The following is a 15374-nucleotide window of genomic DNA, read 5'->3' as shown; positions in this document are numbered from 1 at the left end:
TTCACTGTACAAATAGTAGGTCTTGATAAATGTGTACAGAGCTATGTATTTTCAGGTTATAATTTAAGATACTGTTGCCAAAGTTAACTGGAGGATTTTAAAAATCACAATAAACTCAGGAAAGGTTTCCAGAAATAAATAATTTACCTAGAAATTTTTATTATTTTGTTATTGAATGTAGTGGTGTAGTAAATTTATGTGAAAATCTGACTGTCCACAAAAGAGCCACTATTTATAGATATTATATCAAATGTACTTGGCTTATTTATCTCTCGGTCCAGGATGCATTCAGCATCTCCAAAATCCAAGCATGTATTATTTACTAAGAACATGCAGAACTACCAATGAATTGAAGGTTTTTGTCTTTGTGGCCATCATTATTCACTTAGGCAAGGTGAACAGTTTATTACCATTTAAAGACTGTGAAACACCCAGATGAATCATTAGGTTACATGTTGGCAGAGGTACACCCTTCAGAAGGCCCCTCCTTTCTGAGACCTGATGTTCATGTAACCAGAAGAGCTATTCATTAGCAAATGTGGGTGATAAATACAGTTACAACCATACATTGCATTTGCTGGGATTGACCCAGAATGAAAATTGTTTGTAAAACACTCAAGGTGGCTGTTGAATCAGCATTATTGATAAAGGAGTTAATATGATACCTACTGGATTGGGTTATATTATTTTCCTAGTGATTTACAGAATTTTGAATTTCAGTCAAAAAACAAACAACAACAACAACAAAAAACCAAGAAAGCCAAGAATGAATATTTTTTAAAAACCCTTCTATCTGTTTTTACCATCATTTTGTTTAACACTGGACAAGAAAAGTACCTGGCATGTAACCCAACTCATTCAATAAAAGTTGAATAAATGGATGGATAAATGAATAACAACGTTGTGATGATATAATTTCAGAATAAAGGAAAGACTTTAAGTGGAATATACTTAGTTACAGGAAAAGTTAAATGCATTATTCCCCATGAGCCAATAAACTCTTTTTAGCCGACTGTGAGCCCACAGATTGGTTTGGGGAAAACTGTTGCCCAGACTAGTAACTAAATAGTTCAAAATTAGCTGTGACCGGGATGCTGCCTGATCCTCTGACACCCCACCATGGACCATTCACTTGCAGCCATTTACCTAGCACCTACTCAGCCAAACACATAGTATCTAGGATTTGAGGGTGCCATAATGAGTAAGATACAGTCTGGGCTCCCACACCAGGTGACTTAGTTGGGGAAAGAGACATACTCCCCCACCATCAAGAAAGAAAACAAACAAACAAAAAAACGTTATACCTGTAATATGCTAAGTGTCACAAAAAGACTGCCTATCACTAGGTATGTGGGGACAGAAAAATTAAATTCTGTGATGAACCTGGGAATGAGTGTTAGATAACATTTTACTAGAGTCTTCTCCAATAGCTTCTAGCCTGTGTTTCTAGGTAAACACGTTGCTTTAGGTTCGGAAGCCTTAGCTTGTATGGAGTTGGGCAAGTTACTGGACTAAGTCTCAGTTCTTGCACTGTAAAATAAAGATAAGAGCAGTATCTACTCTGCAGTGTTATTGTGAGGATAACATAATATTTATAAAGTGCTTAGTATGATGCCAAATAGTAAATGAGCTACTGGTTGTATTATTATGCCTAAACTTCAGCAGAGTGGGCAGTTAGTGGACACGCAGGCTTTTATTAAATGCTGGTGGGCTGAAATGACGGTGCATCCATCACAGAAATCAAGATAAAGGTCAACATTTGACCACCTGAGACGTGTCGCAGGGTAATGGAAGGAACACCGGACTTGGTGTCAGAGAACAGGTTGCTAATAGCTAATAGTGCCTCTGCCAACTGGGCGTGTTGTCTCTCTTTCTTCTTGGTAGAAGAGAGGAGTCTGAGCCATCTTTTCTCCCTGAAAAAAATCATTTAAGGTTCATTGTTGTTAAGTTATATTGAACTTTTGTCTTCTAATGTTTTGGATTTGATTGTTGTTTTGGGTTTTTCCATCATGCTTCCAAATAAGCATCCTTTTGTGGACAGCAACCTTCTCTACCAGTTCAGAATGAACTTCCGGCGGAGGCGAAGGCTAATGGAGCTGCTCAATGAAAAATCCCCCTCCCAGGAAACGCACGACAGTCCCTTCTGCCTAAGAAAGCAGAGCCACGACAATCGGAAATCTACCAGTTTTATGTCAGGTATGGCCTTTCCATTGTTCTCTGGATCACATGTTTTTGTCTTTTGAGAAACAATATAGTAATATCTCCCTTGTGTGAAATTCTGTTTTCCAGCAAATATCTGTTTATTCATTACCAATAAGTATGCCAAGAATTTAAAAAAAGAAAACGCCACCAAATTGATCCCAGGCACTCAACTTAGATGTCGTGAAATCTGTTTTATAAAATTAATGTAGTTGAATTATAGAAGACCTCGCAAAGCTCTCCCTCAGACATTACTTACTTTTCATTTTTAAACAATTCCTACATATCATTAATGACTGTTTCTAAAATCACAACATTGAAAAGCTACATATTTTAAGGATGAATAAGGACTTCTGAGAGAATATTACAACTAAAAGGCAACTGGCTGTCAATCCATGATCAATCAGTGACACAGAACAAGAAGTGTGAAAAGCAGACAGAGGGGATGATAAATAAAGCGCAGCAGCCTGGGACATTACATGTGAGGTCAAAAAGTTTTGTATTTACCATCAACCCTGACAGAAATGATGGTGTTCACTTGATAATGTTTGTGACTGAGTTCGCTGAGATCACCCCACTCATCCAGAAAAGGTTACCTTGAAGTGTCGTTCTGTGTAAGAGGCTGAGGTGCTTCCAGAGGTATCTTGAGCTCCTCTGAAAACTTGGCATCGACTCAAGGAACTGGTTGGCCTGACGTTGGGGAGCTCTGTGCTCCACCTGAATGAAACTCAGGGCAAAATGACAATGGGTGTCTTGGTTACATACAGCACATGACCATGAGAACACCTGCAACTGTATTGAGAACTTTCTGTGCCCCGGCACTGAGTCAAGCTTGGTTGCATGAACATTCTCATTGAATTCTCATAATAACTTGAAGAGGAAAGATGTTGCTCTTATTCCCATTTTACAGGTGAAGAAACTGAGGCATGGAAAAATTGAATGGCTTACTAGAGGTGACACAGCCAGAAAGTGGTAGACAGAGCTGGATCTCGCACCACTTCTCTTTCGTGCCTCTGTTACTGTACTATCCCCTCCCCAACTTCCCACATCCCAGATTCCTTAGACATAGATGGGATGGAAGAGAGAATAAAGCAAGAGCTGCTCTGGGAAACGAAGCACCAGCCAAGGGCAGCAGCCTGAGCCTGTGCTTAGACACAAACCAGTTGTGTCCTCTTGAGTTTGTCTTCTGCAAATGCGGAGCAGCCATTCACGTTCTCGTGAGTCCTAAGGTTTGCCTGTTTCTTAAATGGTCCCAACAGACCTGAATAAGTGACGATGGTGAGAGGGTGCTAGAGTAACAACAGTGGTCACCTTAAAAGCCAGCATTTATTTTGTGCTTCTCATGTGCCAGGCACTAAGCGGAGTTTTTTCCTTGGCCTCTTTCATTCCATCATATACCTGGCTCTCCACTCCTTGCCAGCTCTGTGGCCGAGAGAAGCAGATCAGGTCATCGAAGCCACTGCCTCACATACACTTTCAAAACCTAAATATGTACTCTGTATTTTAATCTCCTTTGCCATGGCTCTGGCTGATTCATGATTTCCTATTAAATCAGGAGGCACTTCTTAGTACTGTTGATTCATTAAGCGTACAGCCAGCATGCAATTTACTTCCTTCCAGGGACTGTTCAGCATGGGCTCAGTAGCCTTGAAATACTATTTTAGGTAGCTGAGTACTTTCGCACATTATGTAATCCACTCCTTGCACCAGTCCAATGAGACAGCATTAGTCCCAGTTTACATTTGGGGAAATTGAGGCTCAGAGACCTGAAGGGAACGGCCTCAGATTGTGTGTGCTATTGGTAAGTGGCAGAACTGCTACTCAGATCTTGGCTTTTCTGACTCCAAGGCCAGAGTGCTTTTTGTGGCACAGGGGATTCGCCTCACGGTACCTCCCGACTGAAAGGCCGTGTGCTCTAGGGAACGGAGACCACCTCGCTCAGTGACTGTGTGTTTTCGCCCGCACAGTCAGCCCCAGCAAGGAGATCAAGATCGTGTCTGCGGTGAGAAGAAGCAGCATGAGCAGCTGCGGCAGCAGTGGCTACTTCAGCAGCAGCCCCACCCTCAGCAGCAGCCCCCCTGTGCTCTGCAACCCCAAGTCCGGTGAGTGGTCATTCCCAGGCGAAGGGAGACTGGTGTTCGGGGATTTTTCTTTTTTTTAATTGAGTGATATTGGGGAATAGTGAGTTTTTCCACGAAGTCAAGTCTTTGTTTTTCAATCTAGTTGTAGTGAGGGGTGGAGGGGGGGCGCAGCTTACTGGCCCATGTGGGACTTGAACCGGTGACCTTGGTGTTATGAGCACCTCGCTCTAACCACTGAGCCAACAGGCCACCCACCGGCGGCTCAGCTCCAAGCTCAAGCTGTTGTTTTCAATCTTGTAGAGGGCGCAGTTCACTAGCCCATGTGGGAATCGCACTGGCAACCCTGTTGTTAAGAGCTGGTGCTCTAACCATCTGTGCCATCCGGCCACCCCCGGTGTGTGGGAATCTTATTACCACAAGCTCTTGAAGTCCACGCTTGTTGAATGGAAGGGCAGGACGTAGGTTTGGGCAAAGGGAGAATGGGGCTGTAGTGTAGTCTCCATAAAGGCTGCAGCTTACCCCAAGGGGAGCTCTGGAGTTGGGATGGCTCTTCAGACTTGTCCCAACTTTGGATGAGGTGGCCAGGCCTTTATACCCTCATGTTGACTGGTCATTAAATGTTGGCTGCCCCTGGGAGTAGGGCATGACCTTAGGCAAGGCAGCCCTCTTCCGAGAGATAGTTCCAAGGACAGTGGAAAGCATTCGCAGTCTGAGGGCTGTCTGCCTTGGGCAGTCCCAGCGGCTGGGAGGAGCCCTTGAGTCTCACCTGAAGGAAGGTTTGAGCAGCACATCCGTGTTCCCTACAGCAGGGGAAATAACACTTCCTCAGACTGCAACTGATGCAAAGATCTGTCGGGTCCAGCACCCTGAAGGAAGAAGCATGGTCTGTGCACACTCAGCTGTGCCTGGAATGGACTCAGAGGCTTGTGTTTTCAAACTCGACTCATCAACCTCTATGGCCTTTACATTCCAGGAATAAAAAAAAAAATCTAGGCATAAAGATTGTTGACGACGTACTTAGAAACAATCCTTCATTGGCCCAGTCAGTTCTTCAACCCCACTAGACCCTGGAACACACTGATCCTACCCCTTTGTCGTTGTCTCGTGCCCGCCTCCTTCCCAGGATTAGAGGGCATGGCCCATGACGATAGTCATTGCCTTGAAAATACCCTCAGCTCCATTTTTTTTTATTTTAATGCACTATCTACCCTCAGTTTAGTGTCACCTTCAGGGAAGAGACTGTTCCTTTTGTTCATGCTGTGTTTTACCTCATCACCAGAAGTTGAGGATACAAAGATGAGAGGTCGTGACCCCTTCCCTCAGTGAACACATCATCTCTTCAGAGAGAAAAAAAAATTAGGCGTTAAGAGAGAATGAGGACAAATAGGTGTTGTTCAAAGGACTGTAAGAGAAAACTCTGTCATCTAATGCTGTTATCTAGTCAAGTGGGCATTTTTTTTTAATCTAATTTTTTTGCTGCTTTCTGGGAGGATTAGCTCTAAGAATAAAGTTGTGACTTGCAAGTGAATGAAGAAACTTGCTTCCACACTGACTGGCTGGAAAATCATTGAGTACTCATACACTACCGGGTTTTCCAATCCATGAAGCATTTCTGATAACTCAGAAGGAGAAAGAAGAACTACATTAGAAATAGGGTGTTTGAAGCCCTGATAGAAATCTGACAGGTATCCCTCAAAGTTAAAGCAAAAGAGTCCTTTTCAAGAAAGGGTCAGTTGTGCCAAAGCCACTTTACATGTTCTTTATGCAATAGTAGAATATGAACAAAGTGGTAATTACTTAAATTAACTGTACATCCATCTTTCCGAAATAGGTTTGTAGTGCTTCCTCTTTCTCCTTACCCCTTGGCTCAAAGGGAAGTTTACTGTGAGGCAGGCAGGGGAAAAAAAAAAAAAAGAAAAGGTCAGGTTGCCTTTTTGGGTCTCTAGGGACTTAAGGACCAGAGCTGTCAGGATTTCACTGTGGTTCATTTAAGTCTGACCTTTTACCCATATTCTGACAAGCTCCTCCGTCACTCTTAAAAGAGGGATTCCAAGATGCAGTAAGCTCGTCTGTGATTTTTAAGCAAGCCTTCACAGTAAGGCATTTAAAATTAATCATTATACTACATACACCAGGATATATATTTTTTTATACTGCACATAAATGCCCGAGGCCAAACCAAATAAGTGCTATAGATGTTACCATAATTGGTATCATTGTGATGAGTAAATAAATTTCCAAGGATACAAAAAGAAGAAGCTGAAAGATAACTCCTAGGCTGCAGGGTTTCTACATATTTCAACATAAGAAAGAGAGAAAGTGTATTGAAATAAATGGTCGGTATTGCTGCCAAATACAGACAGCGTGATTCAAAACCACAATGAGCTCCCATTACCTCACACCTACTAGAATGGTTATTATAAAAAAGATAAGAAATAACAATTGTTAGTGAGCATGTGAAGGAAAGGGAACCGTGTGCACTGTTGGTGGGATTTTAAATTGGTACAGCCACTGTGGGGGAAAAAATATGGAGGTGCCTCAAAAAGTTTAAAGTAGAACCACTATGTGATACAGCAATTCCACTTCTGGGCATTTATCTGAAGGAATCAAAAACACTAAACTGGAAAAGTTATCTGCACCCCCATGTTCACTGCAGCATTATTTACAGTAGCCAAGACATGGAAGCGACCTATGTGTTGATCAGTGGATGAATGGATGGGGAAAATGTGGTATATATAATGGAATATTACTCAGCCATAAAGAGAAGGGAATCCTGCCATTTGTGAAAACATAGACGGACCTTTGAGGGCATTATGCTAAGTGAAATAAGTCAGACTGAGACAGACCAAAACTATATGATATTACTTATGTGTGAAGTCTAAACAAACAAACAAACTCATACACAGAAAACAGATTGGTGGTTGCCACAAGCTGGGGGTGGAGGGTGGGGAAAATGGGGGAAGGTGTCCAAAAGGCACAAACTTCCAGTTATAAAATAAATAAGTCGTGGGGATGTAATGCACAGCATGGTGACTATAGTCAATAACGCTATTATATATTGGAAAGTTGCTGAGAGAGTAAATCTTGAAAGTTCTCACGGTGAGATAATAAAATTTGTAACTATGTGTGGTGATGGATGTTAACTAGACTTATTGTGGTGACCGTTTTGCAATATATAAATACATCGAATTGTTATATGTCCATTCTATCTCAATTTAAAAAAGAGGGAAAGAGCATTAAAGTAAATGGTTAGCATGATTGCTAAATATTACAGTACAGTGTGATTCCTATATCCACGTCCAGAAACCCCTGAAGGGATTATGGGGGGTGAGAATGGAGTTGCCTGACAAGGAATTAAAAGTCTCAGTTGTCGACTGTGGACCCCTTCTCTTCCCTCCTGTCCATCTGCTGAGAGCTATTCTTGATATTTGAGCTACTCCCTCTTGTTTCAGAATATAAATTCATTTTCTCATTGAGGAGCTTTCTGAAAGAAAAAAATAATAACCCCTGTCATCTCAACAGGAAGCACATCGTTGCCTTTAATGGAAAGGCACTTGTTAGGTAAGAAGGCGGCTCGCGTAACCGCCAGACAGGGCTCGGCTGCCTGGTGGGTGAGCCAGGCCTCACCCCACGCTCCCTTTCCTTCTCCCACTGCACACTTGTTCCACAACTGGCATGTGACCTCCAGATGCCACCAACAAAGGGAGTTGGAGGCTGGCACTGCGCCAGGTTAGGCCCCTGGCCCCTCCAGTTACTTTATGACGTTCAAGTTCATGATGCCTGTAGAACTTGGGTAGGATGCTCCCTGTCCCCCGACCCCACTGGCCGCCCTCGGTGGCTGTGGCCAATCCCTTTCCAGTTTTTAGTGAGCACAGGATGATTGGGAAGTTCGTTATTGGTGGGTTTGTAGGCAGTCGGCAGGTCAGAAATTGGCCGCTGTCTTTGTCACCTTCGTGGGCAACAGTAGAGAGCTGATGAGAACAGGTGTGCGAGGAGGACCACACACCACTGCCTTCGGAGCTTCTGAGCTCTTTCTTTTGCTACAGAGACAGCATCACGAGAGAAGAATCATGTAGCGTGGTGGCTGGGAGTGTGGGCGCTGGCACCAAGTGCCTGCGTTTGAATCTTCATGTTGTTACCCATTAGCTCTGAGACCTTGGACGCAAGCTGTTGAACTTTCCTGAGCTTCTGTTTTCTCACTAACAAAATAGGGACAGTGATGAACCTAACTCATTCATTAGCTCTTGTGATGTCTAAATGAAATAATATGTATACAGCACGTAGGACAGTGTCTCGCATGTGTTGAGTTTGCAGAAAAATTCACTAGCATTATGAGTCAGGGCAAAAGGCAGCGTGTACATACAATCCAGCGTCTTAAGGAAATGAATGAAGCTTTGGCGTGTGGGATGTGTACAGTATGTTGGGGAAAAGTGTTGAATGGCGTCAACTTTCGAAACGTGGCTATCAGACCACTAGAGTCAGGTTTTCTCTTCACTTTGACATGTTGAATGCATTATCAGAATTTAAAAGAAAGAAATACAAAAACTAGAAAAGTGTGGCCTTTTTCTTTATGGAAAACATTTGAACCCACTCCTTGCCCCCCACCCCTGGCCCTGTTGCTTTCCTACCTCCCGCTCCATTTCTTCTTCTTTCCATAGCTCTGTAAGTTAGGTTCAGGCTGATTTATGTTGGATGATATTGTCTGTCTCTAGTCAGCTAGAATATAAGCTGTGAGGCAGGGGTCTTTTCCACTTTTGTTCACTGATGGTCCAATATGAGGCAGTCAATAAATGCCAGCTGAGGGAATGGATGAAGGGCTCAGAAAGGTTTGCACCTGACGTTGTGTCTGTCTTACAGTGTTAAAGAGACCTGTCACTTCTGAGGAACTCCTGACACCTGGGGCTCCTTATGCAAGGAAGACATTCACGGTAGGCTCATCGTTTGGCATTTCTCCTGTGCTGCTTGTTTTTCTGGCCCATGTCAACATATCGATGTGTCAATGTTTAGGTTAGGGATGGAAGTGGAAAACCTTCTCTTAATTTTCCTTCAGTTTTTGTCATAATTACCATAGCGGACTCTCTTGACCCTTAGGCACTAAAATGAATGAGGACTTGACATGATATATTATAATACAGCGTTTTAAACTCCTTTTGTCCGTGCCAAAGATTCCCGTTATGTCCTTATTAAATACAATGACAGATTTTAGGGCACATGGTCCTGTAAATACTGCAAATAATTCCTTCTGTGTGACAAACTGTGGGACAAATTGTTCTACCCCAAGAGATGGTGCTTTTGACCATGTCAGCATGCCTCAAGTTATATAAGCCCCTGGTAGGAGAGCACTGTGTTCCTTTGAGCATCTCCTGACCCCCTGCCTCTTCTTAGAGGTGCTTCAGCCTTCCTCCCGCTCCTACCGGTCCCATTGGTCTTCTTCACACAGAACCTAAGTGCTTGCTTGACAGCGTCTCACCCACTCTCCTTCCCCTGGCCTCTTCCTTCAGTTTCTTTCCATCTACCTCCTCTTTATTTTTTTTAAACATTTTGTTTTTATTAGTTTCAGGTGTACAAAACAATGTACTAGTTAAACATTTATCATTTGTATCCCTCACACAGTGATAACTCCCCTCCCCCTATCTACTACCCCTCTGACATCGCATACAGCCATTACATTTCCGCTGTCTCTATTCCTAATGCTGTACTCCACTTCTTGTGAGTATATATACATATAAACAATATATGTATGCTAAACTATATATACATATATATAGTTTATTATATACATATAAACATATAAATGTATATATATTATATACATATAAACTATATATGTATATATGTATATATAAACTATGTATGTAAACTATATGTATGTATATATATATTTTTATATACATATAAACAAACTATATATACATATATATATATATATATATATATATATATATATATATATATAAAATTGTAGTTGATATTCATTATTGTTCAGCTTCAGCTTCAGGTGTACAGTGCAGCGATCCTCTTTAAAACACGTCTCTTTCCTTCAGTCTTCTCACTTTGGTTTTATTACCTCGGGCGGGGCCTGGGGGGAGGGAAGAAGAAAACTTCCCACACTCAAATATTTAGTAGTCAAGGACTACTTCACACTTCAAGCACTGAGGAGTTAAATAGGATGGTCCCAGTCATAACCAGTCAATATGAAAACACACTTCTAATATGTCTGCATCAGGAGGAAAGGGTAAACTGCATGTGGAGGTGAAATGAAGTGTAATAGACCCAAAAGCTAAATGCAATGCCTAAAACATTTTGAGAATGTCCACCAAAATTTCATTGGTTTCCCTGCTTTTCCTCCATCTCCAGCATGCAAGAGACAGTTGATTGCATCTCTAAAGTAGTTCTTTTTGGTTTTAAATTCAAATGCCAGCATTGCTAGGAAGGGACTGTGAATGTGTTTCATCCATGTTTCAGTTGGGGTGTGTTAAAGATGTGTCTGACAGAGCTACCCAGGGACCATAACTGCCATTTCTAATAATGATTCTGTGGGAAAAGGCACCCACCGGTTTCAAACAACGTTTGGACCAGCGTCTACTTGGAAATTGTGACCTTCGTGCATTTTTCCACTTTCCTTTCTTGGTAGAGAAAATTGTGTTTCAGGAAAGCTAAAACTTCATATTTCTCACCAGTTACAATTTAAGTTGTTATGTACTTTGGACGACAGTGAGTAGCAGGATCATCAAGAAAATATCATTTCGATTTAGGGGGAAAGAGCAAATAGAAATTGGATCTGGAGAGAAGATTCAACCATATGTTTAAGGTCTTCTAAACTTTTCGTGTGAGTCTAATATTAATTGCATAGCAACCTAAGAAAGAGGCAGTCTGCCAGTGATTTATTGAGCAATGCCCTCACAGAAGCGTCTTTCTGTCGAACAGGTGTCTCATGACCACAGTTTCCACAGGAATAGGTCTGCATTTATGATAGAAGCAAAGTGTTCCATTCCCCTGACAGGGTAGAGATGAAACGGAGAACTATTTCATGGCCACACTTAATCCTGGGCTGGCTTTCTCTCTCTCGGAAGGACAGAATTGCCAGGGACTGTCTGCTGCTCACTAATCGTGATTTTCCTCTCTAGATTGTTGGTGACGCTGTTGGCTGGGGCTTTGTGGTACGAGGAAGTAAGCCATGCCATATCCAGGCCGTGGACCCCAGTGGCCCTGCCGCGGCTGCAGGAATGAAGGTACCTCCAATAGAGAAGTGTCTAAATACCTCGAGCTGTATTGTTGGTGCCACCTGTACTTTCTCTCCCTAAGTGTTTGGTCCCATTATTATCGTTTCCTTGTCCCTTTCTGAATGGGGTTGAAAGGAAGCCACGAGCGTAGGGTGTAGCTGGTGAGAGGAAAACTTTTGCGATCCCTCTGACGGTGCCTTCTTGGTCTCCAATCACCCTTGGTTTTTCACATTTCTTCCCTTACCCAATACTGAGTTTGAAAAAAACAACAGCAAAGAAACGTACTTTCTTTTTGCTTACATCTTACATAATAGCTCTACTGCTTCTGTTCTATACAAAGTACATTCCTGTAGGGTTTATAAAGCCATCTAGCCAAGAAAATTTGGACAGTACAGACAAGTAGGATATAAATTATAATTGCCTGTAATCATTCCTAACTCAGTGATAACCACTATTAACATTTTTAAGCAGCTTTACTGAAGTATGGTTGACACACAATAAAGTGTAGCACTGTTAACATTTTTGATTTATATTCTTCCAGACTTCTTGTATGTATGGAGACATATGTAGATACATACACATACCCATATATAAATACATAGATACACACATTGGTTTTATTTATACCAAAATGTGATAGAATGTTGAGAACGTTGGCTTTCTCCTGCAAAACACCTTTCTCTAGCACAGTTTTGTTCTGTCATCTGTAAAACATTCCACAGAGGACATTTATCTCTGATTACCTGGGCGGATGCAGAAGGCTTGAAGGCTACAGATTATTTCTCTCATTCATTTCTTCACGACTTTCATCCTCTCCCATCAATCCTTTTCCTAGACCAATAAAGCAGCAGAGCAACAGGCAGGATTTGGCTCTCCATAGCTCTGATTCCCAGCACTGACCCTCTGGTATTGCCTTACCTGCTGGAAAGATGGGCAGCAGAGGCTGGCTCAAGGGAACACAGAGCACAGATTACTGCCAGCCTGGGTGATCAGTGCTGGTAGGATTGGGGGTTGACTCGGCCCCCCCCCGATTTGAACTCCTTGTTCATGCAGAGAAGGGCCCGTGCTCTGGGCAAGTTACGGAAGCCTCGTTGGCTAAGGTGGCCTGTGTTTGAGGCCCTTCCTACCTCCTGGGTTCTTCAGTGGTCACAGCACCAGAGAAACGCAAAGCAGGAAAGTTGGCCAGAAACATAAAGGGTGAACATTTGTATCTTTACCGAAGCTGAATTTTTCATTTTCTAACGGAACTCTTGGCTATGGGAAGAACTTTATATTTTATTTCCACAGTGAATGACCAAGTAGAAATTATTTTTGGCAGAGTGTTTCAGTCCTGAGCATGCACTCACTTGCATGGGGCTTTGACTTAAACTACGTTTCCTTTGAAGAAAGCAATGGATTTACAATGCAGCTAAAGACACTGTTTTGCTTGGCTAAGTGTATTTGATTGACTTTAGTCCATCTTTTTATTGGTTAACATGTGTAACTGTTCTAGGCATTGGCAATTGATTAATCAATTCTTTCTTAGTGTCTATACCCCAATAGATGGGTAACCTGATATATATATTTTTTCAATTTCATAAGCTAATACTACATATGGTTTTATTCTTGGTTTCTCAGGGAGTGTACAATGGTTTTCATATGTTGTAGAGCAGTATAGAATTCATTAGAGCAACATTTCCAAAGTTGTGTTATACAGCTCTCTGGTCCACCAAAATATTCTGTCTTGAGGTTCTGTTATCCAAATAGTTTTAAACTGCTGTCCACTTTATGTTTCTCTTGGAAATTCACAAAACACATTCGCATGTTATAAATTCTTTTACATACAGCAGGGGGAAAAAACCCTGTTTAAATTGTCTACCACAACATTTTATTTTTTATTTTTTTATATATATTTTTAAAGATTTTATTGAGGAAGGGGAACAGGACTTTATTGGGGAACAGCATGTACTTCCAGGACTTTTTTCCAAGTCAAGTTGTTGTCCTTTCAATCTTAGTTGTGTAGGGCGCAGCTCAGCTCCAGGTCCAGTTGCCGTTGCTAGTTGCAGGGGGCGAAGCCCACCATCCCTTGCGGGAGTCGAACCGGCAACCTTGTGGTTGAGAGGACACAGTCCAACCAACTGAGCCATCTGGGAGCTCAGCGACAGCTCAGCTCAAGGTGCCGTGTTCAATCTTAGTTGCAGGGGGCGCTGCCCACCATCCCTGGTGGGACTCGAGGAATTGAACTGGCAACCTTGTGGTTGAGAGCCCACTGGCCCATGTGGGAATCGAACCGGCAGACTTTGGAGTTAGGAGCATGGAGCTCTAACTGCCTGAGCCACTGGGCTGGCCCAACACTTTATTTTTTAATAGAAACATCCCAGTGGAATCTTCAGATTGTTATGATATGGCACTAAAACTGTTTTAAGGAGCTGCTTTTGGTCAAACTCTGTATTGGAATGAATAGATAGATAGACAGGTTTTGAATTATACTGTTGGTGAAATGAAAATGATGGACTACCATGCTTTTCCATATAATCTACCTGCGTATATTCATTTAAATTACTACATAATTTCCTGGTAGAAAACAGTGACTAAATTCTCCCTTTATCATGTATGTTGGTTATAGAATAACTTCACTGACATAAAAAAACATTTGCATAATCCAATCCTACAGGCTTGTTTCTACCCATGGGTCACATCCCCACTACCCTCGTGTAGGAAAACTGCAGGGTGGCATGTCTGGCTATGCAGGGCTGAGGGGGTGGCTGATAACACTACCGGGCCCGGCCCTGTGCGGAAGGATCCGCTTACCCGGCCAGCAATTGACTTGCTTGGTCTGGGTGGTAGCAAATATCCAAAATTCTGGCCAGAAGCTTCCTTTTAGCATTGGTGACTGGCAAGAGCTGGCCTCGATCAATGTAAAATGCCCCCGCCCTGCTGTCTTCAGTGTCACTCTCCACACTGAATGCCAGGCTCGCCCCTCAGGGCACGGCCCTGGTCTTCTGCTTTCCAGTGTGGACTAAGCCTTGCAGGTGGGTCTTTGGGACCTTCAGCCCAGCGGGATTTTTATACTTTTACTGTGGCTGCTTAATTTTACTGCTTTACTTGCCAAAAACAGACATGATTTTATAGCAGAGTATTTACTGTGAAGTATTTCTCTCTCTTTTGTTTCATCTTTTTGTGGGGATTGGGACATTTGAAGGCGAGGGCCACCAGTATGTGGACAGGGCAGGCCCCAGCCTGAAGAGACTGAGTGCCATTTTCTTTCTTTCTTTTTCTCTTTCTTTCTTTCTTTCTTCTCTCTCTCTCTCTCTCTCTCTCTCTCTCTCTTTCTTTCTTTCTTTCTTTCTTTCTTTCTCTCTCTCTCTCTCTTTCTCTCTTTCTCTCTCTCTCTCTCTCTCTCTCTCTCCCTCTCCCCCTCCCCCTCCCCTCCCCCTCTCCTCTTGTATGAATGAATTTATTAGATTTTTGGTGAGAGCAAAGAGGGGAAAGGGTCAGGAAGACAAGAGGGAAAAGAGGGTGTCATCAGAGAAAAGAAGGGAAGCCAGAGGGACCCAAGGCAAAATGTACGTGTGTCATAAACGTGGCGAGCTTGATACAGTAAAGGTCACTGAGCTGGCAGCTCCCTACAGGCTTAAAGGTTTAGCAGAAGCACAGCCTCAGTGGAGAGTGCCAATGGCTGGACAGAGTAAAAGTAAATAGATACCCCCAGGAGTGCAGAGGTCCTCCCGTGCCAGATCCTGCTAAAGCCACTGCTGTTCAGTGGCCCACACCTCCTGTTTCCTTCAGCCCAACTGGGCACTTCTCCGAGCCCAGCCCCATTTGACAGAACTCCCCAAAGACAGGGGTGCATGCAGCTGTGCAGACCTGTGCTTCTCTAGTGTAATATGCA

The 15374-nt window shown here is 42.7% G+C and overlaps 1 protein-coding gene across 1 annotated transcript in view; it reads left to right on the top strand.

Moving 5' to 3' along the window:
- The window catches only part of DEPTOR (DEP domain containing MTOR interacting protein), a 130493-nt gene that overhangs the window by 86924 nt on the left and 28195 nt on the right, over positions 1-15374 (top strand). The window contains exons 5-8 of the mRNA XM_074317021.1: positions 2014-2196; positions 4167-4301; positions 9138-9208; positions 11408-11512. Of these exons, the coding sequence (XP_074173122.1) occupies positions 2014-2196; positions 4167-4301; positions 9138-9208; positions 11408-11512 (494 nt within the window). The remainder of the gene's footprint in view (positions 1-2013; positions 2197-4166; positions 4302-9137; positions 9209-11407; positions 11513-15374) is intronic.

This window comes from Rhinolophus sinicus, linkage group LG12, assembly GCF_036562045.2.
Source record: "Rhinolophus sinicus isolate RSC01 linkage group LG12, ASM3656204v1, whole genome shotgun sequence".
Lineage (NCBI taxonomy): Eukaryota > Metazoa > Chordata > Mammalia > Chiroptera > Rhinolophidae > Rhinolophus > Rhinolophus sinicus.
This window is presented reverse-complemented; position numbering and strand designations above follow the sequence as displayed.